Source organism: Bolinopsis microptera, chromosome 11 (genome assembly GCF_026151205.1).
Source record: "Bolinopsis microptera isolate Bmic1 chromosome 11, MBARI_Bmic_1.0, whole genome shotgun sequence".
In the NCBI taxonomy this organism is placed as follows: domain Eukaryota; kingdom Metazoa; phylum Ctenophora; class Tentaculata; order Lobata; family Bolinopsidae; genus Bolinopsis; species Bolinopsis microptera.
In genome coordinates, this window is record NC_087082.1 from 11,432,858 (window position 1) to 11,460,132 (window position 27,275).

The following is a 27,275-nucleotide window of genomic DNA, read 5'->3' on the forward strand; positions in this document are numbered from 1 at the left end:
GTTTTACAATATAAATAATGTGGTTTTTCATTAAGAGATGCATGTATGTTTATGTTTCGATTGTCAGTTGTCACAGTAGCCGACGGGCTTGTTTGGAAAATAAAGAAACATTTTAAGAATAATTTGTTTAAACCATTTAAACATAGTCCAATTTCGAAAAGAAACTGTATAATTTTCACATTCAGCCAGCAATTGGTACAATAAGAAAGCAGTATTCTTCATATATGCCAAATTCCTATTTGCAAACTGATATTATTCGATTCACTTTGCAAATAGGAATTTGGTCAACAACTTTGTTATAACACAATTGAGAGTCTTAAATTGATGTCAAAGTTTTACCGTACTACCACATATCGAGACAATAAGTAGGTACTTGGTTCAAACACCCAACGTTTCCTCGATCAAATCAGAAGATAATACCATTCGTAAATATTTTAAATAGTATTTGTTCATTAAAATATGTATCAAAACTCTATTAAATAATTGCCTAAGAAGTGTTGGTTAGTTACCGATAGATGCAATCAATGTAGTGATATTTTAAATAAATGCTTTCCTAAAATAAGCACTAACATTATAATAATAAATCGCCTATCTGAGACTACCCTGTCAATAAATTAAAATCAAACTAAAGAGCAGAAAGATACAAACAATCCATAAGTATTTATTACTCGCCTTTCCGACCAAAATAAAAATAAAAATAAATATAGTAATATGCAATCTTCAGCAATTGGCACACAACATCAATTACTTTCAGTAATAAGTAAACTATAAAGACCTGTAGTCATAATAACAAGTGCAGTCTGCAGTCTAGTCCTTTTACTCTAATCCCAGCAATGTTTCCCGGTTCCCTAAAGTTATTGATTTAACCGAGCTAACTCGTAGTTTCGTTTTATGCACGCGTCCACTGCGTCCATCATTGCAGCACGTACGCCGGCTTTTTCCATCGAATAGATAGCATCGATAGTGACACCTCCTGGAGAACAAACCTCGTCTTTCAACTAAGGAGAAATGTAAATGGTTTTAGAATTATTAATGGCCCTCATTGGTGATTGCAATTAAAAAGCACGATTTAGAAAAGCATCAGTGGCGTAACGTTGCCTGTTGATCCCCCCCCCCCCCAGTACCTCAGTTAAAATTGTCCCACATTTAAACGACGATTTGGCGCCCCCCTAAGATGGCGCCACCCCCCCCCCCCCCCCGCCACTGAAAAGCCTCCTATTAATTTCCCCTGAGGTCACCAAAACATGGCGGCTAATTTGTATAATTAATAATAATACACTGAATAGAGTATGTATTTAGTTTACAGTGCAATTTGTACATATACATGACGTGTGGTTGACACAAAGGAAGACTGCAGTGTGCTGAGTGTATTCTCCAGAATCTAGAGGTATGTACTCCAAAAGTTATCGTTACACAGAATAAATCTGCTATTGGATTACACGCGTACATATCACGCCTATAAAATGGATGACGTGATATTATAGTTACACCCCAGTGTTAGGCTGAGAGCTGATGAAATTGTCGAGTATACAGTGGAAAACCTAATAAGTAATCTGAGCCGGTAACGGATTTTTATACTAGCCAACTGCCATGAAGTGACAAGTGTGATTATTTTGGTCATGACAAATCAAGCGTAATGTTTCCATATTACCAACTTGGTAATGACATAAACATTAGGTTTAAGGAAGTTAGCAACTGCAGACAGCAGAATTAACATTTTACTGCGGCCTCTTTCATTAGTCAGTCACGTGTAGATTTGTAAGATTCACTTGAAAATCCAATGTTTCACCCACTCTTCGCAAATGTAACACCCATAGCTAACCAACCCTATCCTTACTCCCAACACTATCCCAAACCCTTACTGCAACCATTAACTTTGTTCAAAACGGATGTGAGTAGAGTGTCCGGTCCCCACAATATGCAGAAACCTGGACAAGTCTTATATACGTATCAATGTCATTACGATATTATTGGTAGTTTCTGATTGATAATCAAACTCTACACATAATTTTCTTCTTTCCGGACTTTCTTAATTGAAATTGTAAATAATTCACAATAAAAGCGTCACAACGTTGTTATCTTTGGGATCTGAGTGTTACCCGTGACTCACCTCTCCTGGATGTCTCCCTGACTCCAGCACCATACGCGCAGCACCCTGAACATTGACAATCAGCACGTGCAATAACTTAGAAGAGGACTGAACTGAGCTAACTGTTTTCAGTAGATCACAATGAGAATCTGCACATTATGCTGGGTTTTGGCATACTCTCATCAAGGATCTGAAGGCAGCCAGACTAGTTCACCTCTGCTTGTAGCACACAAACTTACATTTAGCACAGCAATATAATACCGTGTTACTATCTCCTTATAAGGAAATAGCAACCCTCTACCTTAAATGGGCTTCTAACTTCAGGAGGCTTGGATTTGGAACCCTGCCTTGGATTAGTTCCAAGTACCATTCTAGCGGCACCCTAAGTATTGAGGTAAATCAATTGCGAATCTTGTTTCGTACTAAGTGTGCTACAAGCAGAGGTTTCTTTAGTTATAATAAATAAAATTTAGCAAAATGTCAAAAAGCAAATATCAAAATCAAATCTGCATTCAACGACCCTGACCTAAAAGAAGATATATTAAATAAGCCCAAATCTTCTGACAATAAAAACAAAGGACTAAAGAAGACTTACCAGCATAGCCTGACTAGCGTGTCTTGTAGAAACGTCTCTACTGAGGCCATGTCTCACACCGGCGTCACTCAGTGCCTCCAGTATCAAGTAAAACTGTGGAAATGAAGTAGGGTTTGATTCCTAAATCGGTACAATAATTTCTTGCCAGATTTTTATTTCACAATGCAAGATTTCAATCCTTAATATCAAAATCAAATTATTTGAATCGTTGATCGTTGAAAATTATCTCTAATGTTAAATTGCTTTTAAGCCTTTTATTTTGTTCGAACAAAATTCTCAACAACAAAAAATCGCCATTACCATTGGCGCCACTAAATACTGGGTCATCTCTAACTCACATAGGCTGGAGCACTACCACTGAGACCCACAATAGCGTCCAAATGTTTCTCCTCTGCCTCCAATGTTAACCCAACTGAAGAGAACAACCTGTGTACCAGTTCCTGGTCAGAGTCTTCCACGTTCTTACCTGAGATTAAGGATTGGTTAGTTTGATTCACGTGATGATGAGGACTGGGTTTGCGTCATGTAGTGTAACTGATGACAATAACTTTCAGATCAAGTGAGTCATCAAGTCTAACAAAGCTGATAAAGGTTATGTAGTTACCAGTAGAGTAAGAGATAGCTCCGTCTCTTATCTGGACTGCAGTGTTCAACATGGCTCGTACTACTTTAGCGTGGTGAGGTAATCTCTGTGGGGGAGAGGTCAGAGGGGTCAAATCATAGCAATATCAAAAATATTAGTAAAATACTATTTAAAGCTGATGGAGTTTTTAAATTTACCTTGTTAGGCAAACATAGATTGCAAGAGAAGAAAGATCTGGAACAGAATTAAAATTCGAATCATTGCATTTGGATGACACATTTAGCCTCTTTACCTGTTGTATAGAGTCAATGGTGACACCTGCTGCCAGAGAAACGATCACATTATCGGGTCCGACAGCGGGGGCTATCTCGTGAAGTACTTTGGGGAAAACAAGAGGCTTGACAGCCAGTATGGTTATGTTGCTGTTCTTCACAGTCCACAAGTTATCCAGACACGTGTTCACACCAAACACCTGAAACCATGGGATTATTTGTCATTATTTAACTGAATTATAGAAACAATAATTTGCAATTTGATCAAAATTTGGTTTTCCCTAATGGAAATGCATACATGACAATAATTTGAGGATTTCAAAAGGCGATTGAATGTTTTGAAAGTTAAACCTTAAGTTTTTGAAGGGATACTTCAGTCTTTGAACTTGCATAGATACGAGATGGAGTTACTGCACCTGAAAAAGTTACAGGCTTCAATTTCAATTTCCCAAATCTAGTTTCCTAGCGCTAACATGTTTTTCATGAGAAAACGAATATGATAGTAGGATCCTAAAATAACCAATACAATAATTAGGTTTTTACCTGAAGAAAGAAGTCCTTTCGTTAAGGCCTGGGTAACCTTTCCTGCTCCTATGAACCCAATCGTAGTCATGATAACTCTATTAGAAGTTACTCCTGATCAAATTTCTATTTATATCTGAGTGTCACTTTCAATAGATAAATACATAATTAGTTTAATGGTTAGGAGTGTAAGCACAGATTTACTCATCCCACCAAACAATAGATCGATATGAAGTGGCATTTCTTCTGCAAGGATCGCTGTGTTTGCTCTAATGGCTACAAATAAGGGTAGTAGTGTAAATTAGGTGCTTGTATATATAAGCTATTTCAAGTATGTCAGGTATAAGTTGCGCACAAGCTAGCACAAGTGAGCGGCCTCTTTGCGAATCGGGACGTAAAACAACTGCGAAGTTGGGATGAAGTCAATGTGCTAGCTAGAGGAATTTCACGTTTTTGAGGGCAAATCTAGGCTACTGCCTATGTCTTTATGCCTTTCTGTCTCTGGGCTTCTGCCCGGATGGACCTTTCAATTAAAAAGAATTGTGTGACTGTATAAGTAGTTTCCATATGGCAATCCACTTATGTTGCATGATTACCACACCCTCTTTCGATTATTTTGAGTATATATAATAAATGTGTATAAAAACTGAATCGGATATACAATGCTCAGGCTAAAAATTCAGCATTTTAGAAAATAAGGGGTTTATATTAGAAAAGAAGGGGCTTAGAAAAGAAGAGGTTTCGATGAAAGGAAGGGGTTTCCATAAAAGAAGAAGGGGTTTCCAGAAAAGAAACGGTTTCCATAAGGCAAGAAATGTCTTTTCACAAAATGTTTCTACAAATATCTACACGTCAGTGCTATTAATATTCGCAATTCGGTTTTGAAGTCACATCCTTATGTGGCAAAGAAGCGTTTTGTAGATCTTTATTCCACTGGGAAGTTTTTAAAATAGAATAATGTTTTTGATACTTTTAAAAAAAATTGTATTTGATAAATAATCAATGTTGGTGGGGAAGTATTTATTATATATTTTTTCACATAGTGCGATGATATTTTGTAGACATGTGTGATAATGTGATGTCATACATTTTACTTTACTTTACTTTACTTTATAACAATGCACAATGTATCATGAGCAATTCTAAGTGTTCCCTTATTATGAAACTACTATACCAGACCAAATGGAACTCACTTATTATATTAATTAAAAACTAGTCACTTGGTGTCCTCAAATGTCAACTGAAGCCAATTAATAGCACATGCAGAATTCACCAACATAACATGTAACAATAGAACATTCAAAAGATATATATATAACTACTGTGTAATAAAGCAATGAAAGGCATTAGTTTGGTCAAATCAAACGGAACATATGCTATCAGACTTTCAACTGACTATGGCAGGGTTTACTAATGCAATGTTTATTAGCCATTGCCATGCTTGCCATGCAAGCAACAAGGCACAATGAAATGGCCTGGCCGGCCCTACGAACTGTGAAGGATTGCAAAATCATATCATCAATCATTGTCCATTGCATTGTTAATGGCATGGACTGACCCGGCGCGCGCTAATTTGAGCTTAACTGCGCAGGTGATATTTGTGAAAAATTTTTCAATCAAATTAGACCGTCAACGAGTTTATATTAACTGATCGGCGCGCGTTTTGGTTAGTTATAAACCTACAAATTTGACCTAAAAGAAATTTTAGTGGCGCGGCGCGCGCTACTAATTTGGAACAAAATTGAAAATTAGACGACTAGTATTATAATATTATTTGTTTACAACATCGTCAATCAATTTAATTCTTTAAGTTTCATGTTTTAAATTGTTACATGCAGTTAACAAATAATTTTTAAGATTCGGTGCGGAGAGAGAATTGTCCGCGGCGCCAGTTATGATTTGACCATTGTTAATGATTTGGCCCGGCGCGCGCTACTTTGTAGCTCGTTCCATCGGGCCATTTCGAGAAGAAAGCGGCGCGCGCTACTTCGAAGAAATTTAGACGAGTAACATCCGTCAAGTTATGATTTAATTGTATGTATGATGTATTGTGTATTCAGTATTGTTAATGAACTGACCCGGCGCGTGCTACTATATACTTCAAAGCTTTGACCTTTGTGAATTGTGCCTGAGTGGCGCGGCGAGTGCCATGCTTCGTTGCTGGCAGCTGGCAGCGCATGTGGCAAGCACGCAGTACTTAACTTCGAGTACATACATGACAAACTCAAAAATCGACTCATTGCACTTGCAGCAAAATTACTGTCGCAGCACCCTCCTAACGGGGATTCGCAATATTGATTTTGAAATTAGGCTATTTTCCCACGTACATGCAATTATCGCATATATTCGCACGTGCAAACGTGTTTTTTTATAATATTTAAACACATGACACTCTAAATAATTTCATTTTTGTTGCAATTGTTTGTTATTTCACTGCTCTTTCCAATACAATAATGTATATTGAAATTTGACATACCGTACCATTGAAGGAATTTGCCGGCCGATTCAACGTGAACTATTTTTTTTTGTTTCTGCTTCGCATCCAGCATCGACGATTTGGAAGGGTTGACATCGTCATTCAAGACATGATACAATAAGTTAATCACAGAAGAATCGCAACTCAGCTCTGAGTGCATAGAAATCGCAGGGAATTCTTTATGAACAATAAACAACCTGATCGTTGCTCAAATGTTCGTGCACCTCGTGCACGAACAAAGCGGCACGCGCTACTTAGAACAAATTTAGAAGAGTATCATCCATCAAAAAGAAAATAACAAGTAACGTTACCGTTTCAAATCTTAAACACAATATATATGCAATACCTTTCATGTTCAGTTTCAGTTTGCATTTACAATTGAACATGTCAAATTAGTGCCATAGTTTTAATCGTTATAATCAATAATATGAAATATGCTAGATAAATTGACATCACATTGATAATGATAACGCCAAACGCTGAATACGACGACGCAAATTATTAATATTATTATATACATCGTCTATTATTCAATTGCAATCACAATGTTGATTATTGTTATGCGAATAAAAGGCAAAGAAAGCAACTTAACGAAACAAAAGTGTTACACATATTGTCATTGATATAGCTCATTTATTACTGATATTTACAAAACGTAACTTCAACCAAGCACTACACATCAAATGACCGACTGGCAGTTAATTGCTTATAGTAATATCAGCTAATCTGGTTCAGTCTATCACTAAAACTGAAACTTGTGACCACGTGGCAAATTAAGGTCTTAAGAACCAGGAAATTAGGACACCTCTCCGTTCAATAACCCGCACAGACGTCTCCTAATTTAGCTCGTTATATCAGGCTAACTGCGGAGTTTGCAGCTTTATATTGGAGGAGTTGCTTTATAAGTATTAGCAATGTTAAGGATAGACTTTCGAGCGACGTTGATGTAACGTCATGAAGCCGTTATATTTGACCTTTACCAAGCAGAAGGCACAGTTGTGCTGCAGTTTTTGTACAAATTAAACATCAATTAAGAACTATCAACCCACCAACATTATAATAATTGTTCTGAGATCTGAGACTTCCAATTAGGAAAGCAAGTTAATAATTACTTCACACAAATATATTAATTACGATAATAAACATCAAACAATAAGTTTGATATCAATAAATTAATATCAAACTGAATAACAGAAAGATAAAAACGATCGATTCGGATTAGTATTTATGACTTACCCTGACCCAATCGAAATAAAAATAAAAATACGTTGTCATAAACACAACATCATCACACAACATCAATTACTATCCGTCTGATTATAAAGACCATAGTCATAAATATAATCACAAATATAGTCTACAGTATTATACTGTATTAAAGTATACTATATTAAATTTACGACTATAATTTATAGTCGTAACTTTAATCCCAGCAATGTTCCCTATGCCAGTTCTCTGTAATTTATTCATTTAACCGAGATAATTCGTAGTTCCGTTTAATGCACGCGTCCACTGCGTCCATCATTGCTGCACGTACGCCGGCTTTTTCCATCGAATAGATAGCATCGATAGTGACACCTCCAGGAGAACAAACCTCGTCTTTCAACTAAGGAGAAATGTAAATGGTTTTAGAATCTTTAATGGCCCTTATTGGTTAGATGAACCTTGTTTATGTGTAAAAGCAGGATATAGAAAAGCACCCTATTAATTTGGAAATAATTCACAATAAAATGTAAAAGCGTCACAACGTTGCTAAGTTAGGGGATTCCCGCACTATATAGATTATCTGGGTGTTACCCGTGACTCACCTCTCCTGGATGTCTCCCTGACTCCAGCACCATACGTGCAGCACCCTGAACATTGACAATCAGCACGTGCAATAACTTAGAAGAGGACTGAACTGAGCTAACTGTTTTCAGTAGATCGTAACAAAGGACTAAAGAAGACTTACCAGCATAGCCTGACTAGCGTGTCTTGTAGAAACGTCTCTACTGAGGCCATGTCTTACACCGGCGTCACTCAGTGCCTCCAGTATCAAGTAAAACTGAGGAAATGAAGTAGGGTTAGGCACTAAGATGAGAAGTACGAATGAGTCGGACTTTTCAATTTACTCGTATCGTACGTACTTTTCAATTCTACTGAAAAGTTCTCCTTCTAGAAATTAATGGAAGAGTTCTAAATCGCAAGTTAATGACTTATATTGAGCGTTTTCAAAACAGCTTTTAAACAAGCTGTTTGAATAAGTAAATTGTCTAGTAATTTTTGTTTTACTTTTAAATTTAAATGCCTGCCTGATCTAAGAATTGTGTGTTCAATTTGTTCGCGAACGGCATATTTTCTCTAACATCGGCAAACAATTACATTTACGTTTTACAACCGCCCTGATGATAATAATTCAAAAACAAAAAAATTCTATCTTAATCGTACGTCGTATGAGTCGGACTTTTCAAAGTTGCGTACAAGTACGTACTTTTCCCCCTAAACGAGTCCGTACTTCTCATCTTAGGTTAGGCAAGTTGGGGTTTGATATTTGCAGGGTGATAAATAAAAGTCTAGTAGAAATGGAATATTCTAACTGAACAGAACCTAGAAATATGTTAACAACCGTTTTAAGCAATCAATCATTTTAAACACAGCTACAACGGTGATGTGTAAATATTCCCACAACAGGATATCTAATACCTTACTCGGGATTATTACGACGGGTTTATTAACGACCGGTTAAAATATGGTTCGGGAAAAATATGGCAAAATTGCTCAAAACCCACCACATTTTCCCGGTCGCCATTTTACCGGTGTCCAACCTTTCAATTTTAGATTCAAAAATTTTGTCTCAGATTTAAATGGCAAGTTTCCATAAACGATATTTTATGATCGTCGCCGATAATCGCTTATTGAGCGCTTTTTCGGCGCTTTTTAAAAAAAAAACCGTTTACAATCGCTTTTTTTACGATTATAAACGGTTCAAAAAAAATCGCTTATAATCGACTATAATTGGTGTCATAATTCAAAAAAGCGCTTTTTTGAATTTAAAAGCGCTTATAAGCGCTTTTAAGCGCTTACTAGCGTCGCTGAGCGATTTGAAAGCGGTTTTCCAGTAGGATTAGCGCCAAAAACGGGTGGATAAGCGGTTGGCCGGATAAGCGATTCGTAGGCGCTTTTTTGAACCATTTATAAGCGATTATAAGCGCTTATAATTGGGGTGCAATTTAGCTGTTTGTAAAGCGCAAATAAAGCGCTTATAAGCGCTTTTAAAATTGAGTCAGGAAAACGCTATATTACATCTTACAACCGCTTATAATCGATTATAAGCGTTTTTTCAGAAATCGCTTATAACAGCTAATTCATCGCTATTTCACCACTTTTACCGCTTTTCCTATCATCCATGGCCAGGTGAGCAGGAATTAAAAAGCGCTTATAAGCGCTTTTTCGATGCTGCCCCTAGCCTGGTCGGAACGGGGTAGTGCCCGGAATTTAAAAGCGCTTATAAGCGATTTCTCAATTCCCCTTAACCTGGTTGGAACTTTCATGTGCTTTTATGAGCAACCTGGGGTGCACAGGCAGAGTCAGGATTTAAAAGCGCTTATAGGCGCTTATGATCGCTTTTCTACCGCTTTTTCTATCACCCATGGCCTGGTTGGCAAGAATTATAAAGCGCTTATAAGCGTTTTTTCAATGCTGCCCCTAACCTGTTCGGAACAGGAGTGTGCCCGGAATTAAAAAGCGCTTATAAGCGCTTTTTCAATGCTGCCACTAACCTGGTCGGAACGGGGGAGTGCCCGGAATTAAAAAGCGCTTATAAGCGATTTCTCAATTCCCCTTAACCTGGTCGGAACTTGCATGTGATTTTCTGAGCAACCTGGGGTGCACCGGCAGAGTCAGGATTTAAAAGCGCTTATAGGCGCTTATGATCGCTTTTCTACCGCTTTTTCTATCACCCATGGCCTGGTTGGCAAGAATTATAAAGCGCTTATAAGCGTTTTTTCAATGCTGCCCCTAACCTGTTCGGAACAGGGGTGTGCCCGGAATTGAAAGCGCATATGATCGCTTTTCTACCGCTTTTCCTATCACCCATGGCCTGGTTGGCAAGAATTAGAAAGCGCTTATAAGCGCTTTTTCAATGCTGCCACTAACCTGGTCGGAACGGGGGAGTGCCCGGAATTAAAAAGCGCTCATTAGCGCTTTTTTAATGCTGCGCTTATAAGCGATTTCTCAATTCCCCTTAACCTGGTCAGAACTGGAAATCAGTGTGCCCGCTTATAGTTATAAGTGCTTTTCTGTGCAACCTGGGGTCACCGGCAGAATCAGGATTTAAAAGCGCTTATAGGCGCTTATGATCGCTTTTCTACCGCTTCTACTAAATCGCTTGCCCAAATTTTAAGGAAATTCTTGTGAAAAGGCCCTTTGGGGCATGAAAATGATCCATATATGTGTATTTTTGGACGCTGATTCCGAATCACCCCCCATGACGTAGGGTTAAAATGCTTCCCTGGAGAGTTATGGGCAAAAATCCGTTTTGGTCACGTGACAGGCTAGGCTAGTAAAATACGAATTCGATTGTTTAGGGCCCGGGTTAGGGTTAGCTAGGCTTGTGGAACGGGTTATGGTTAACTTCGGGGTTATGGTTAGGGTTAGGGTTGGGATTAGGATTTATGTAAAACCGTTTTGTACGGCTGCAAAACCATAAAAACCAAAGTCACGTGAAATTTTTGGGCGAGCGAATTAGTAAAAGCCGAGTTGGACTCCAATATATGGAACAAATATTTTACGAGTGTCACCCGTCAATTCTCGCAATCACGTTCAACATTGCGCTTCGCACAAATACGGCGCGCGCTAACATTGACTCTTAAAATAATCGGATTGCTTTAATGTTTAAGTACCCGGGTTTTTACGCTTGCAGTGGCGCCCCACCTCCCGGTGACACAGAGGCGGTACTTGTGCGAAAAAATGCTTGCAGCCTGGGCACGGATTTAAGCAATTTTATATTGGGTGTCAAAATTTTGTCCTCATATCTGCAATCTGACGTTGCGCGTGGCAACATGAATACTGCGGGCGCGCGCACGAAGGCGAGTTGATGCTTTTCTTTACTTGTGAAACAAGTGGCGCGAATTTTACCAGGTGACCCCAAGCTAGTATGTTCATAAGCATAGCCTGGCGTAATTAAACCCTCTAAAACGCGCAAATAGGCGTGTTTATGCGATTTTACAATCAAATAATCAGATTTTACAATCTAACTCAGCGCGCGGCTCTTGTAGTGCATACGTCACTTCTTTTTTATTGGTAGTTGGCGTGCACGTGATCTTTTGCGCGGCTCTAATTGGTTCTGAACGATCACGTGAATGCTAGTCCAATGAGCATTCGCACTTTTTTAGGGCGATGAAAGTCGTAATTCACTCAGCCCGAATAAAGATTTGGCGGAATGCAGATAATGACAGGCTGAGCGCCGCCCAGTAACGCGAATTGTAAGCACCCTGTCACCCGATCTTAAGGTGACGTACGACACTTCGTTTAACAAACTAATTAAAACGTTTTTTGTTTCCCGCTAGGCTCATTGGACCAGGTGAGCTTGCATGCTTGTGAATGTGATTGTAAGTACAGCTGTACTGTAGTTTATACCTAATTACCCCTACTGCAGAAACTGCAAAGTGCGGGAAATTTTGGGAACCAATATATGGTTGCCAAAATCGATGGAGGGTTGGCGGCTAGATCAAAGCTCAACGGCTTTGGATTAGGGGTGGACGATAAAATAAACTTGCTCAGATTTTAAAATTTTTTTGTAACACTGTTTTCTAGAGACTGTGAGAATTTTCACAATACCAAATTTGTCATACCTTTTTGGAAAGATCAGTGAGTTTCGCCTCACTAGCTGGGTGCCATTTGCTCTATCCAGAGCCCTTGCGCTTGCAGTAGCGCGCGCCCACTCACTTCTTGACGTACTTGTGAAACAAGCGCGCCCGAAGTGGCGCGAAAGCACATGGTTAGGTAATGGGAAAAGCGGTAGAAAAGCGATCATAAGCGCCTATAAGCGCTTTTAAATCCTGACTCTGCCGGTGCACCCCAGGTTGCACAGAAAAGCACTTATAAGCGGGCACTCTGATTTCTAGTTCCGACCAGGTTAAGGGGAATTGAGAAATCGCTTATAAGCGCTTATTAATTCCAGGCACTCCCCCGTTCCGACCAGGTTAGGGGCAGCATTGAAAAAAAGCTTATAAGCGCTTTATAATTCTTGCCAACCAGGCCTTGGGTGATGGGAAAAGCGGTAGAAAAGCAATCATAAGCGCCTATAAGCGCTTTTAAATCCTGACTCTGCCGGTGCACCCCAGGTTGCTCAAAAAAGCACATGCAAGTGGGCACTCTCCAGTTCCGACCAGGTTGAAGAGAATTGAGAAATCGTTTATAAGCGCTTTTTAATTCCGGGCACACCCCCGTTCCAAACAGGTTAGGGGCAGCATTGAAAAAACGCTTATAAGCGCTTTATAATTCTTGCCAACCAGGCCATGGGTGATAGAAAAAGCGGTAGAAAAGCGATCATAATGCTTTTTAATCCTGACTCTGCCGGTGCACCCCAGGTTGCTCAGAAAAGCACTTATAAGCGGGCACTCTGATTTCCAGTTCCGACCAGGTAAGGGGCAGCATTGAAAAACGCTTATAAGCGCTTTATAATTCTTGCCAACCCATGCCATGGGTGATAGGAAAAGTGGTAGAAAAGCGATCATAAGCGCCTATAAGCGCTTTTAAATCCTGACTCTGCCGGTGCACCCCAGGTTGCTCAGAAAAGCACATGAAAGTTCCAACCAGGTTAAGGGGAATTGAGAAATCGCTTATAAGCGCTTTTAAATTCCGGGCACTACCCCGTTCCGACCAGGCTAGGGGCAGCATCGAAAAAGCGCTTATAAGCGCTTTTTAATTCCTGCTCACCTGGTCATGGATGATAGGAAAAGCGGTAAAAGCGGTGAAATAGCGATGAATTAGCCGTTATAAGCGATTTCTAAAAAAACGCTTATAATCGATTATAAGCGGTTATAAGATGTAATATAGCGTTTTCCTGACTCAATTTTAAAAGCGCTTATAAGCGCTTTATTTGCGCTTTACAAACAGCTAAATTGCACCCCAATTATAAGCGCTTATAATCGCTTATAAATGGTTCAAAAAAGCGCCTACGAATCGCTTATCCGGCCAACCGCTTATCCACCCGTTTTTGGCGCTAATCCTACTGGAAAACCGCTTTCAAATCGCTCAGCGACGCTAGTAAGCGCTTAAAAGCGCTTATAAGCGCTTTTAAATTCAAAAAAGCGCTTTTTTGAATTATGACACCAATTATAGTCGATTATAAGCGATTTTTTTGAACCGTTTATAATCGTAAAAAAAGCGATTGTAAACGGTTTTTTTTTTAAAAAAGCGCCGAAAAAGCGCTCAATAAGCGATTATCGGCGACGATCATAAAATATCGTTTATGGAAACTTGCCATTTAAATTTCCTTATTAGAGATAAGCAAGTTTAGAAATTTTCGCATTGCTAAAACTTGTGAAACAAGTCGAATTATCATAATAATTGTTGAAAGTAGACAGAAATAATGACTCGTGGTTAATCAAACTAGATGGAAAATAATTTTTAACATTTGAAGCGTAACAACCAGATCGATATCTTACTATATATAAAGCGAGACGATATATATATATCTGTGCCATTTTACTGACACCACGGCATCAACTTTAACGCGACTTTCCGCATAAACCGTAAAAGATATACAACTGGAACTTTTTTGGCTGGGTCAAATGCTTTGATGGCCTTCAAATCAGCATGAAAAAATAAATAATTGGCCAAGGAATAATGATTTTAGAACCGAAAATTTGGACCCCCAAGTGGTGTCAAAAACGCCAATTAAATAGGTAATAACTATTTTAGTATTTTGACTCTTGACACCGTTTAGGGTTATATTATACGGGTTCCTGCTAGTTAAGATAAAGGGAGAGCTGTTTAGTCTTCCAATAAGTTGTAATCATCTTCGTTATCTTCATCTGGATCATCCCTTTCATCAGTTTTAATTAATTCAAGTTTTAATTTAACTGTTACTTTTACTTTGAGTCCTATTTCATTATGTAGAGATATTCAATACCTAAGATATTAAAAATTGGCCTATTTAAATCAAATTTGACAATAAGGATATATGACAAGAATTGGGCAAAAAGGTGAATTTTTTGCAATTTTAGCCAAATGAAGTCGAAAAACCTACAACAAGTGTCCCAATAGTCTTCTTTGACTTTAGTGAATATAAGACAACGATTAAAATATGAGCACCCATACCCCTTGGGAACCCTAAAAGCTGAGTAGGCGGGTTTATTAACAACCGGTGAAAATGTGGTTCGGGAAAAATATGGCGAAATTACCCTAAACCCACCACTTTATCCCGGTCATAATAATCCCGAGTAAGGTAGATCAAATAGAGATAGCAGCTGCGCCCCTCTATACTTGACTGGAAATAATTATAACTTATCACTGGATAACTAACTCACATAGGCTGGACCACTACCACTGAGACCCATAACAGCAACCAAGTGTTTCTCCTCTGCCTCCAATGTTAACCCAACTGAAGAGAACAACCTGTGTACCAGTTCCTGGTCAGGGTCCTCCACGTTCTTACCTGAGGGATTGGTTAATTTGACTCACGTGATGAATATTCTGTGATCTGAGGACTTGGTTTGCGTCATGTAGTGTAAATTATGACAATCACTGTTAGATCAAGTGAGTCATCAAGTCTAACAAAGCTGATAAAGGTTATGTAGTTACCAGTAGAGTAAGAGATAGCTCCGTCTCTTATCTGGACTGCAGTGTTCAACATGGCTCGTACTACTTTAGCGTGGTGAGGTAATCTCTGTGGGGGAGAGAGGGGTTAATTAATCATAGCAATATCAAAAATATTAGTAAAATACTATTTACAGCTGATGGAGTTTTCAACTTGACCTTGTCAGGTAAAAATAAATTGTGAAAGAAGAAAGATCTGGAACAGAATACGATTCAAATTCGAACTAGCTTTGTATTTGGATGACTCATTTAGTCTCTTGTTTGTTTGTTTGTTTATAGAACCCGTCCCCAATCTCGTATTTAGAGTTCTGTAAAACTGCAGTTACAATAATTGTGCTAGAGTATTGTTAGTATTTACGATCGATATCAGATCTTGATCCCTGCGGCCTGCATGCTTCCAAAATTGAAATCTTCAACTTTCTGCACAATTTACTCGAATGAATAAAATCAACGATTTAATTTTAGGAAAGTAAAATTAATTCCCTGATTTCTTAAGTCAGTTTTAAGTCGGAAAATCAGAGTATGTAACGTCGATACCAAACCGATAATTAAGTAGTTGATTCCTGGGTTGCAGAGTCCTCCTGATTCCTCAGTCTTTGAATGTGGTTTTTGTTCTTGTTCAGTTCTGTCCATATTTTCTCGTGTTATGTTCAAGGTTTTGGAGTGTCATGTTGTCCTCAAATGATATGAGATGTGACTTCTGGCTTCTTGTCAACTTTTCCAATACTCCTCATCATATTATGATATCTTTTACAATTAATACTACCACTTAGACAAGTTCTTTTTCTACATTCTACAGAAACCATTATTATTCGGGAAATCACGCTAGACAATGAGCTCCGCTCGATACTCGGGAATTTTTACATTATTTGTAGAAATCTGTGAATAGAAGGACAATTGGAGTTTTTAGTGAAGGGCTTATTCGTGGAAATTTGATTACTCATATGCCAGCAATATCCGGGAAATTGATCTGCCGAAATTGGAGGTCTGGACAATTTATTGAATTAAATGTTGCTTTTTAAGTGTGCCAAATAAAGTAGGTATTGGTAAAGACTGTTATAAAACATTATTCACATTTCACCACAAAATTCAAGGAATTTTGTAAGGTTGTTCCAAATCAACATAAACTAGGAAAGCCCTGATTCCTAGTGTAGACGGCTGACCACTTCTCCTCTTCTAGATAAACGATTGCCGTCAGTTTCCTGGCCAAGCTGGATGGTAAAGACTAAAGATGCTAACCCGGTTATCTAAACAATATCACTATCAGCTGTAGTGAAGTCAATCCAGATCAAAATAAATAATCCCGGGATTCTGGAATCCCGACCAAAAAAAATCCCGGCATTCCCGAAAATCGGGATTCCCGAAAGCAAATGGTGCTCATCTCTAAGTCCAATTTTGTGTAATAAAGTCATGTCCATGCCATGACCCAAATTTTAATTTAATTTTTAAAATTATATTGCAGTCAATTCATCGAATATTCTTAAATTTGCAACTATAACTCAAATATTTAAAATTCTCGAAACCGGGAATTGAGAAAATTTCCCGGTCGGGAATTCCCGACTGAAAATCGTTGGGAAATCCCAGGATTCGGGAATCCCGATGTCTGGACCGACCTGCGGCCGCACTCATTCTTTTTTAATATCTATTATTTTTATTTCCCGTACCTCACATAATTATGACATCATGACTCACAGATCTTTGGTTTCCGAGCAGATTCGGAGCGCGAATTCCTAAATTCCGCGAACAGATCAATTAAATAATAAAGGGGCAAGATGACCGAGGCAAGATGACCGATCTGTTGTTCATGTTCACGTTTGGTATGTGTTTTAGCTGGCAGGTAGCAATCATGAATTCACGTTTAGCGATAAGAAAATATCGCGCCATGACTGCTTTTTTCGAGCTTATCCACTTCTAATGTGACTGAAGCTTTGGGAAATCGCGATAGTTTTGATTAATAAACTATCTTAGAATCGTAAAATATCTCGTTTTTATTAGCATTCCAAGTATTTGCTATAAATATTTTACTTTATGTTTATGTAATATACATAAATGTCCAGAATGAGGATTACTTGATTCCATTTTTGGCATTATGGAAAACTAATACGAAAAAACTTAACGGTAAATAAACCCATACAAAATTTCGAAGAAATAAATTATAAAACGCTTAAAATATGATATATAATTGTATAATCCATTGGAAGGCTTCTTGCCCGGATTGTAAGTAACGTTTAGTAAAAAAATCATTTTTCAAAATTTTCGAAAAAGAAAATAATTTTTTTTCGAATGTGCGTATATATTCTCAAAAATTTTTTTCAATGCCTCAGATCTTACAGTTGTAATATATACTTTCATAATATGAAGTCAAATCCCGGGTCCCGGCAAAAAAGGTTTTGGTGTATGTCCCCTCAAAGTCCATCTCGATAAGGGGTTTATTTGTACATCGTTCCCACCAGTAGTTCTGTAACCTAACATTGAAAAATGTAGATATATCTCCCATGCTCCTTAACCTTAAGTTTTAATACTTTCAACACTACTATATAACAAATAATTTGAGGTATCGAATTATTACAAAACAGTTGTTTAGTTTTTTTAAGAACTGACAATTTGTCACTTGTCCCTTCGGTCCTTGATCTTTCTAGCAGGGTTTTTGACATGGAAAAGATGAAGTTGGACATGAAAAAGATGGAGGAACAATTGGAAAAGATAAACCGCAATACTCTTTTGTTTAAAGGTAAGAAAGATGATAATGACAATAAGATTAAGGTAACTATTCAATCAGCGATATTTGATGACCTTACGTCTGCAAATAAAAAAATGGAGATGTTTGTTGTTATCCAGGATTTGTACACTTTCTCCAAGAATGCTCTTCAACTAACACAAACAGTTTTAGGAACAAAACAAGCCACAACTACTACAGTACAGGAATCACCAGATTTCAAGGAAATTATAAAGACACAGCTCAAAGAGGTACTAGCAGAAGTACTGCCCACATTACTACCAGATTTATTGAATACAGTGGTAGCAACACTACCCAAAGAAAAGAAAGCAAAAGAAGAAACTATGCTTGCAGAAAAACACACACTCACAGTTGAGAAAAAGACCACAGACTCTGAAGACGCAGAACCTATCACAATTGATGATGAAAAGGAAATGAAAGGTTCCCTTAAAATAAACCCAGTGAAGAATTTTAGAGTGTCCGGAAGTACTGCGACTTTCAAGTTCAGTACCAAGGATCAACTTAACAAAGCTGAGACGGTATTTAAAAGTCAAGATAAATACAAGGTATCGAAAAAGTCTGAACCAGGAAAGAAATTGGACCCCAAACTGTCTATTCGGAATATTCCCTCTGACATCACAAACAAGGAGACATTGCTAGAGAAACTTTTGGAAAAGAATGAAATACTGAAGTCCTCTTCTGGAAAAGACGATGCAGTAAAAGTGGTTTTCTTCGATGAGATTGAAAAATCGGCTGTCATCCGTGTCACTGCAGCAATGCGTGAGTTAATCAGACAAAACAGAGATTATATACACATTGACCTCAGGGAACACCATGTCACAGACCGAATTCATGTCATTCAATGTTATCATTGCCAGGAATTTGGTCACATGGCCAACTCCATGTACCGTAAAGCCAAAGATAAAGACCCAACATGTTTCTTCTGTGCAGGAAGCCACAAGTCGAAAGATTGTAACAACAAGAGTGAAAATAATGTAAAAAAGATAAAGTGCTCTAACTGCGCCAAAAGTAGTAAACACTCGGAGAAGAACTCAGCAAAGACCCATAAAGCCTCTGATAACCTATGTCCCTCGTATGTAAGAGAACGGACTGGAATAATGAATAGGACAGCAGGATGTGAGAATGCAAAAAACTGGTACATACAGAAGACAAAGGAGACCAAACTACGCCTAGGAAGAGTTTAAGGATTGGAACGTTCAATGTTAGATCCTTAGTGAACAAAACAGTCGGAGTGTTAGAGCATCTTCGAGAAGTTGATTGTGACATCTGTTTTGTACAAGAAACCTTCTTTCGTGATGGAAACACAGCTAAGATAAAGGAGATCAAAGACCTTGGTTGGAATATACTCTCGGATCCACGAAAACACAGAGGAGGAGGAGGTATAGCTATGCTATTTCGTGATGTGCTCCAGTTAAAGTGTAATAGTAAGGTCATGAAGTACAAATCCTTCCAAGTGATGGAATCACTGCTACAATCTCAACAAGATATTGTGAGACTTGTGAACTTGTATCGGCCTCCTTATACCAAGAAGGCTCGGTACACGGAGTGTGCCTTTCTAGAAGAATTCGAAGACTACCTTAAAGACCTCACAGTCAAACCTGGTTTCCCCATCATTGCTGGAGATTTCAACTTTCACATGGAAAAGCCTGAAGAACACTACCCAAAGAAGCTCTACCAACTCCTGGAGGAGTATGATCTATACCAACACGTTCCCCTTGAGCCAACCCATGACCAAGGTGGAACCCTAGATCTTGTAGTGACTAACCGATCCTTCAAGGAAAAACTGACTTCATTTGAAATCTGTCCCTCTAGAACCAAATCTGACCACTTCCTTGTCCTCTTCGATGCAGACATCAAGACAAAGACCAAAGAAGACGCAAAATTCATGAACTACAGAAACTTTAATTTAAATGATACAGAACAGTTTAAAGAAGATATTTTAATTTCAAAACTGACAAACTTCCCTAAAGACATGTCTCCGAATGATGCTGTTGTCCTTTACAACACTGTGCTCACTCAGTTAATGGATAAACACTGTCCTTACATAAAAAAGAAGATTACTAAGAAGCCAATGCCCTGGTTAGACCTGGAACTTCGTATTCTCAGGCGAAAGAGAAGAACTGCTGAACGTGCGTGGAGAAAAGATAAAGTAGACTATATAGACAGTACAAGATCTGAGTACCTGAGATCGGATTATGTTAAGCTAAGAGATGAGTTTTCCCGACTAGAGTTTGTCAAAAGATGCGCTCACCACAAAACCTCTCTTAGGTCCTCTTCAGGGGATACTAAAGCGTTGTACAAAAAAGTCAACAGGCTTTTAGGAAATGACACCCAAAACCTTCCAAACTACAAGGATCCTGTGAAACTGTCAGAAGATTTCAAAGATTTCTTCGCTGAAAAGGTTGCAACCATCAGACAAGCCAGTGAGAAGGAAGGAAAAGACAAAGACAAAGACAAAGACAAAGACAAAGACAAAGACAAAGACAAAGACAAAGACAAAGACAAAGACAAAGACAAAGATAAAGACAAAGACAAAGATATAAACAAAGACAAAGACAAAGACAAAGACAAAGACAAAGACAAAGACAAAGACAAAGACAAAGACAAAGACAAAGACAAAGACAAAGACAAAGACAAAGACAAAGACAAAGATCCTGTTCTTGACAAAGACTGCATCTTTGATAATTTCTCTGAGATAACAGCTGATGAACTCAAAGACCTGGTATCAAAGATGTCCAACAAGTTCTGCTGCTTGGATCCGATCCCAGCATTTCTCTTAAAAAACTGTGTTGATGAACTAACACCTTTTATACTCCACGTCTTGAACTCATCCTTGAAGACTGGAGTTTTTCCCTCAGATATGAAGAAAGCAGTCATCAAGCCGACTTTGAAGAAGGAAAATGCTGATGTTGATATTCTCAGTAACTATCGACCAGTGTCTAACCTCTCTGCCTTCTCTAAGATCCTAGAGAGAATTGTACTAAACCAGCTTAATGTCCATCTAACTAACCATAGCCTTTACTCAGAAGTCCAATCTGGATATCGCCCTAATCATAGCTGTGAAACATTACTTGTTAGAATGTGTGATGATCTAAACAAAGAAATTGAAGCTGGGAATGTTGTTATAGTTGTACTTCTCGACTTAAGTGCAGCATTTGATACCATTGACCACACAGTCTTGTTGGAAAAGCTTATGAAGGACTATGGAATTACTGGAAGTGCACTGCAATGGATAAAGTCCTACCTTGAGAAAAGACACTTCTGTGTTAAGATTGATGATACTCTTTCAACTTTCTTGGAGCTTCTGTTTGGAGTTCCCCAGGGATCACTCTTGGGGCCTATTCTTTTCATCCTTTATATCAAAGCTCTCCAGAAAATTGCGGCCAAATATGGTCTTGATATACAGCTCTATGCAGATGATTCTCAACTGTACATCTCATTTAAACCAAACCGTGTGGTACAGTTCATTGATGTCCAAGACAGAACAAACAAATGTCTTGCAGAGATAAAAGCATGGATGGTGAACAACTACATGAAACTGAACGAAACAAAGACAGAACTACTGGTGTTAGGAAAGAGCCATGTTCTAAAAAAGTGTGAACTCAGTGTCAGACTGCAATTTGGAAGCACTGAAATTCTGCCTACGGAGTGTAAAGGAGACAGCTGGAAGAGTCTGGGTGTCAAATTTGACGAAACTCTAAATATGGAAAGACAGATCAATAATGTCAAAAGGAAATGCAGCTGGACAATGATGAACCTAAGAACCATTGGTCGTTACCTGGATGAAGGCATTAAATTGATGCTGGTGAAACAACTGGTCATATCTAAATTAGACTACTGTAATTCTCTTTACATGAATCTACCCAAGACCAGATTGAACAAACTTAGATCAACCCTTAATGGGGCAGTTCGTTTCATCTACAACATAGAAGAGAGGACCACGGACTTGGTTCCCTTCTATAAGAAGGCCCACATACTCCCTATAGACCAACGAATCTTCTTCAAAGTTTGTCTTTTAACCCACAAATCAGTTCACGGTACTGCACCTGATTACCTCAAAGCACTACTGGATGTGGATGTAGTGGATATAGAGCTTTCAAACACCATGACCAGGTCGAAAAGACCGGATGACCATCTCATGCTCAAGATACCAAAGAATAAAAGATCCAAAGTTGATGACAGACGTTTTTCAAGCCATGCACCGGTTGCATGGAACTCTCTTCCGCTGATGTTGAGAAGTATTACTGATACCAACTGTTTCAAGCGAATGTTAAAGAATCATTTATATAATCAGTTCTGATGTTTTTTCTTTCCATTGTCTTCACTTTGCAAGACACGTTGGCTTTTATTTTTTACCGCACTCCATTTTATGTCTTGATGTCTCTTTCTTGATTGATTATGTCACTGTACCTTTATTTTACCTACATGTATTGTATGGTTTCTGCTTCTATTTAGTTTAGTGTGGTTTACAATAAAAGATGTTTTAATTTTGTCTTTACCTTATGACGAGTTATACTTTAGTTCACTTTTTACGCATTTGCTCACATCACTCACAGTCAGCCGCTCTGACATGGTTAACCACCTTCCTTGTGTTGTTGGTTAATCATATGAGCGGGATATAAATACCTCATTTCATTTCATTTCATTTCATTTCATTTCATTTCATGTGTATTGTGTATGTGATTTTATGCTATATCTGTTATAGGAGGAAGCAACGTTATTCGGAAGATTATTTGTTACTGTGTGTAACTCGAATTCGTTGATATAATACCAAGTATTTTCATTAAATCAATTATCATGTTGATATCATTGTTGATATCAACACGATACGATTTACATTATCGGACCTTATTTGACCGGACATTAAATGAACGGAAATAATTATGAACGGACATTAAAATGAACATTGAACGCTCGAACGCATTCAAAACCATCAAAAACTAAAATTTTTTCATATTAAAAAAAATACAATATGCAAGAAAAGCAATCATTAAGCAGTTAAAATTTCAAAATATCTGTAGATCAGTGTCTATGATTATGAAAGTTGTGTAAAAACAACAGATACGAAATATGACCAGATTTGGTGAGCATATCACAGGTCATCTTCGTCAAATGGATTATCGTGCATTCAATATTCCATGCTTAAAGCATCTAATTAGTAATCGTCTAATCAGTAATACCCGCTTTTTGAAAACAATTTTTTATTTGACCACCTCAGTCCTGCATTTCAGTGTAAACTTTTACAAGATGTGGAGGTAATAGTAACTCCGAAGAAGTTGGAGGACTTCGCCGCTGGCCCGCTTCGACGCGCCGTGCAAACTATCATTCTGACTTGTGACTAGATCGTTGCTCTGTTAATTCGCAGAGCAACGATCTGGAAGGGTTGACATCGTCAATCAACGAAGAAGTGAACGAGGAAGCCGAAAATCAAGAATGTGATGCTTAGAATATTTAAATTTTATACTAACTCGCTTTTCATTCATCATTGATCCAATCACCAATGATATATTTTAGTCCGACTCCGATGATAGAAATTACAATTGACTGAAATTCAGAAATTAGTTGTCAAGAGTTCGCAGCTAGTGGAATAATTTTGGAAAAAATCTCAACGGACTTTAACTTGGACGGACCTTAAACCGATGGACTTTATTTGAACGGACATAAAGATGGACGCTAGGACCTCCAGCGTTCAATTAATGTCCGTTCAAATAAGGTCCGATAAGGTAGTCTCTTTACCTGCTTACCTGTTGTATAGAGTCAATGGTGACACCTGCTGCTAGAGAAACGATCACATTATCGGGCCCGATAGCGGGGGCTATCTCGTGAAGTACTTTGGGGAAAACAAGAGGCTTGACAGCCAGTATGGTTATGTTGCTGTTTTTCACAGTCCACAAGTTATCCAGACACGTGTTCACACCAAGTATCTGAAACAATGATATTAATTGTCATGACTAACTCATTATAGAAACAATAATTTGCAATTTGATCAAAATCTGGTTGGTTCCTATAAATTATATAAATGTAAATGTGTACAGGAAAATAATTCGAGGATTTTTAAAGGTAATAGACTGTTTTGAAAATTAACCTTAACTTTTTGAAGGGATTCTTCAGTATTTGAACTTGCATAGATACGAGATGGAGTAACTGCACCTGAAAAAGTTAAAAGTTTTGATTTCAATCTCCCAATTCTAGTTTTTTAGCGCTGAATATGATATTCGGATAGTAAAAGTTTTATTAAAATAACCAATGTAATCATTAGGTTTTTACCTGAAGAAAGAAGTCCTTTCATTAACGCATGGGCAATCTTTCCCGCTCCTATGAACCCAATCTTTGTCATGATAATTCTATCACAAGTTACCCCTGACGTGAAAATTTTAGAAACTAAAGCTTTTATCATCGAAAAGATAAACACCCTTGATAAATATACACTCTGCAGCCTTCTACGATGTTCACAAATCTCAACTAAAGATATTTGACAAACAAAAAAAGTTGGTAAACAGTGGCAAATAAAAAAGTTTATTTAATCGTAATTACTCTTAACTGTTAAACAAAACGTTACTTCAATATTTGTAGTTTCAATATTAATGCCTGCAGTCGTTAAGTTTACAGAAAAAAATGTATATACTTATACTCTTAATCTAAAGCTCCCTCATAAGAATTGGAATTTTACCAATACTTAATACCGCATATCTGCTCATTATTGAACAGGACGTCGTCAGATAACATTTAGGGGCACGTCTTACAGCCGTCAAAAGGCAGTAGAACTTCAACAGCAATTTGGTTACAAAATAAAACATGGAGTTAAAACCTGCACAAGGATCAGTTAAAACCTGTACAGAGAGTTAAAATCTAACCTCCCTAATCTAACTCAAACACGAGCGTGCTAAATCACTTCTAGATTTTTCTAAAACTAAAAGGGCTCCCACCAGTTGAGCAGTTGAAACCAACCTTGAATCGATGTATTTTTGAACGCTGATTTTAAATCATAAATGACATAGGGTTAAATGCTCCCTTGGTGAAAAACTGTTTCGATCACTTGACATGACCATGTAAGGAATTTGGTCTAATTTCTTGGTAGGGTTAGGGTTCTAGCATATGCTTCAGTTCGGATTGGGTAATGGGTTAGGGTTAGATTTGAGGTCAGTCCCTCAGAGCTATCTAGAGAACGTGTTTAAGTAATTAACGAGTCACGTGATAGTCGAGTGTAGAGATATTCATCCGACATCCGACCCATACAGTAAGTTAAAACCTAACAGTAAGTTAAAACCTAACAGTAAGTTAAAACCTAACAGTAAGTTAAAACCTAACAGTAAGTTAAGGGGACATACACCAAAACCTTTTCTGCCGGGACCCGGCAAGAAAGTGTAGATAAAAACATAACAGGGAGTTAAAACCTAACAGGGAGTTAAAATCTAACGATGGCAGGGAGTTAAAACCTAACATTGCCGTCACACGAACTCCAACAAGAAGGAGTATATTGTATATTGTGAAACTCAATTCCCAAATGAAGATGACCGGTAGTATAAGGTTATCTTTGACGGTTTCTACGATAACCCCCAAATATCTCATTTCGACACTCGGCGACAACGAGCTTGAACTTTTCATATCTGGTCTCCCAACCATCGATATCATGAATCTGAAAGCGAGCACCGAGTATCACAAATTCATCGATTTTCAATCATAAACAGGGACATACATTTTTGGACAGAGAACAAGGCAAGAATAATCTTTTCGGATAATCATCAGAATATAAATAGAAGGAACAATTTTTGAGGATTTTTGAATGACCGTTTCCTTGAACGACATTTCACAGTTTTGACTGAATTTTTGACCAGTGACCAATCAGTGAGGTCAGTTTGAGTGACACAAGTCACCATCGGGGCACTGGAAGCTGAATATCCGGAGAAAACTGAGATAAAATGACAATTTTGAAAATATCCTACCGGTAGGACATTTTTACTTATAGATTTTAGCTTTTCACCGACCCAAATTTCACTGTTTTGACTGCATTTTCATTGAATGACCAATTAATGAGTTTACTGTGGTTGGAAAAGACAGAATTGTCGCTTCTTATGTGCTCATAGTTATAGTTGTTAATCAGCAATAAAATAAACACTTTTTTGTTGAAAATATGAATGAAATGAATGATAATTATATCTTCATAATTTTTAACAACTAGTTCATATGCCACACAAATGAAATCAAACATAAGTAGTAAGTACTGCCTGTTTCTTTAAAGTTTATCGTTACCAACAAAAGTTTCCAGAAGATAGTGACCGAAAATAGGTATTTATAATATCTTCATTATTGTCGCTATACTTAATGTTCATATACCACATAATTGTAATTGTACTAATTGTTTCTAGTTCTGGTTTGAGTTTCTAATCCAGGTTTGAGTTTCTAGTTCTGGTTTGAGTACCTCCGTCAAGTCCATCTGCCACAAACCCGACATTAACCCCTATATCTGAAAATGAGATTATCACACTTTCGAGCCAAATTTGGCAGAAAAGCAGAATTGATATCACATGCCCCGATGGGGAGCACTGCTAGCAGTTGCTCTCATAGAGGGCATGAGATATCAATCAGTTGATCAGAGAGTCCCATGGAAACGAGAACCCCAATCTGATACAATGGGGCTTAAGCCTTAAGGTAAAGGTTACGGAAAAGGAAATCAAATTTTACAAGTAGACTTGAAAGTTGCACCAAGTTTTGGTACTTGTCAAATGTCAGCGATACAATCAATCAAGCTAATTAATTTCCTTAATCGCTTACTTGAAATTAAAGAGGAAGTGTCAGAACAAAGTATAGCGACCTTCGCAAAAAATAGTAAACGATATTTGAACAATTCGAAGGAAGAAAAAACACAAAACAAGATTGGTGTCAAGTATTTACATACGAAAGAAAATTATTGTCAAGAATTGTTTTGTAGGTGAGCTTAAATAATTTGCACGCAGTAATCGATACGCGTATTGGACATTGGTGGTGTCGGGCAGGATAAGGACTGCAGCCACTCGAGTTTTAATTAGGAATAGGATACACAAATACAAACACAAACTTGGGTGCGGGACAACAAAATGCAATTATAATATCGATTACTTAATCGGGTTAATATGGGATCAGACGAAGTTTTTCATTTTAGGGCAGAACTTGAAAAGATTTGTAATGGACTGAGGGACAAAACAATATTTTACAGTATGTG

The 27,275-nt window shown here is 37.9% G+C and overlaps 4 protein-coding genes across 4 annotated transcripts in view; 1 reads left to right on the forward strand and 3 right to left on the reverse strand.

The window, feature by feature from the left end:
• Window positions 1-27,275, reverse strand: part of LOC134822799 (protein ABHD13-like) — a 948,842-nt gene that overhangs the window by 646,122 nt on the left and 275,445 nt on the right. The gene's annotated exons all lie outside the window — the stretch shown is intronic.
• Window positions 578-5,147, reverse strand: LOC134822542 (pyrroline-5-carboxylate reductase 1, mitochondrial-like). The gene is made up of 8 exons (XM_063833650.1): window positions 4,083-5,147; window positions 3,891-3,955; window positions 3,560-3,739; window positions 3,289-3,373; window positions 3,023-3,150; window positions 2,685-2,777; window positions 2,111-2,155; window positions 578-998 (listed from the first exon to the last, which is right to left on the reverse strand). The coding sequence occupies exons 1-8, from the start codon at window positions 4,150-4,152 to the stop codon at window positions 855-857; spliced, it is 810 nt and encodes a 269-aa protein (XP_063689720.1). The 5' UTR covers window positions 4,153-5,147; the 3' UTR covers window positions 578-854.
• On the reverse strand, window positions 7,583-24,432 carry LOC134822543 (pyrroline-5-carboxylate reductase 1, mitochondrial-like). Its single transcript, XM_063833651.1, has 8 exons — window positions 24,344-24,432; window positions 24,162-24,226; window positions 23,821-24,000; window positions 15,325-15,409; window positions 15,051-15,178; window positions 8,489-8,581; window positions 8,346-8,390; window positions 7,583-8,143 (listed from the first exon to the last, which is right to left on the reverse strand). Exons 1-8 carry the CDS (start codon window positions 24,411-24,413, stop codon window positions 8,000-8,002), a joined length of 810 nt encoding a protein of 269 aa, XP_063689721.1. The 5' UTR covers window positions 24,414-24,432; the 3' UTR covers window positions 7,583-7,999.
• LOC134822541 (E3 ubiquitin-protein ligase RNF19B-like) overlaps window positions 17,865-27,275 on the forward strand; it is a 118,616-nt gene continuing 109,205 nt past the window's right edge. The window contains exon 1 of the mRNA XM_063833649.1: window positions 17,865-17,893. The gene's annotated coding sequence lies outside the window, so the exon portion shown is untranslated. The remainder of the gene's footprint in view (window positions 17,894-27,275) is intronic.

Coding starts and splice junctions, on each gene's coding strand:
- LOC134822542 (XM_063833650.1), bottom strand. CDS start 4,152: ATGACTACGATTGGGTTCATAGGAGCAGGAAAGGTTACCCAGGCCTTA. Junction 3,956..4,082: donor GAAAGGACTTCTTTCTTCAG/GTAAAAACCTAA, acceptor TAACTTTTTCAG/GTGCAGTAACTCCATCTCGT. Junction 3,740..3,890: donor TATCCCTTCAAAAACTTAAG/GTTTAACTTTCA, acceptor CCATGGTTTCAG/GTGTTTGGTGTGAACACGTG.
- LOC134822543 (XM_063833651.1), bottom strand. CDS start 24,413: ATGACAAAGATTGGGTTCATAGGAGCGGGAAAGATTGCCCATGCGTTA. Junction 8,582..15,050: donor GTGGTAGTGGTCCAGCCTAT/GTGAGTTAGTTA, acceptor TCATTTCCTCAG/TTTTACTTGATACTGGAGGC. Junction 8,144..8,345: donor CAGGGAGACATCCAGGAGAG/GTGAGTCACGGG, acceptor ATTTCTCCTTAG/TTGAAAGACGAGGTTTGTTC.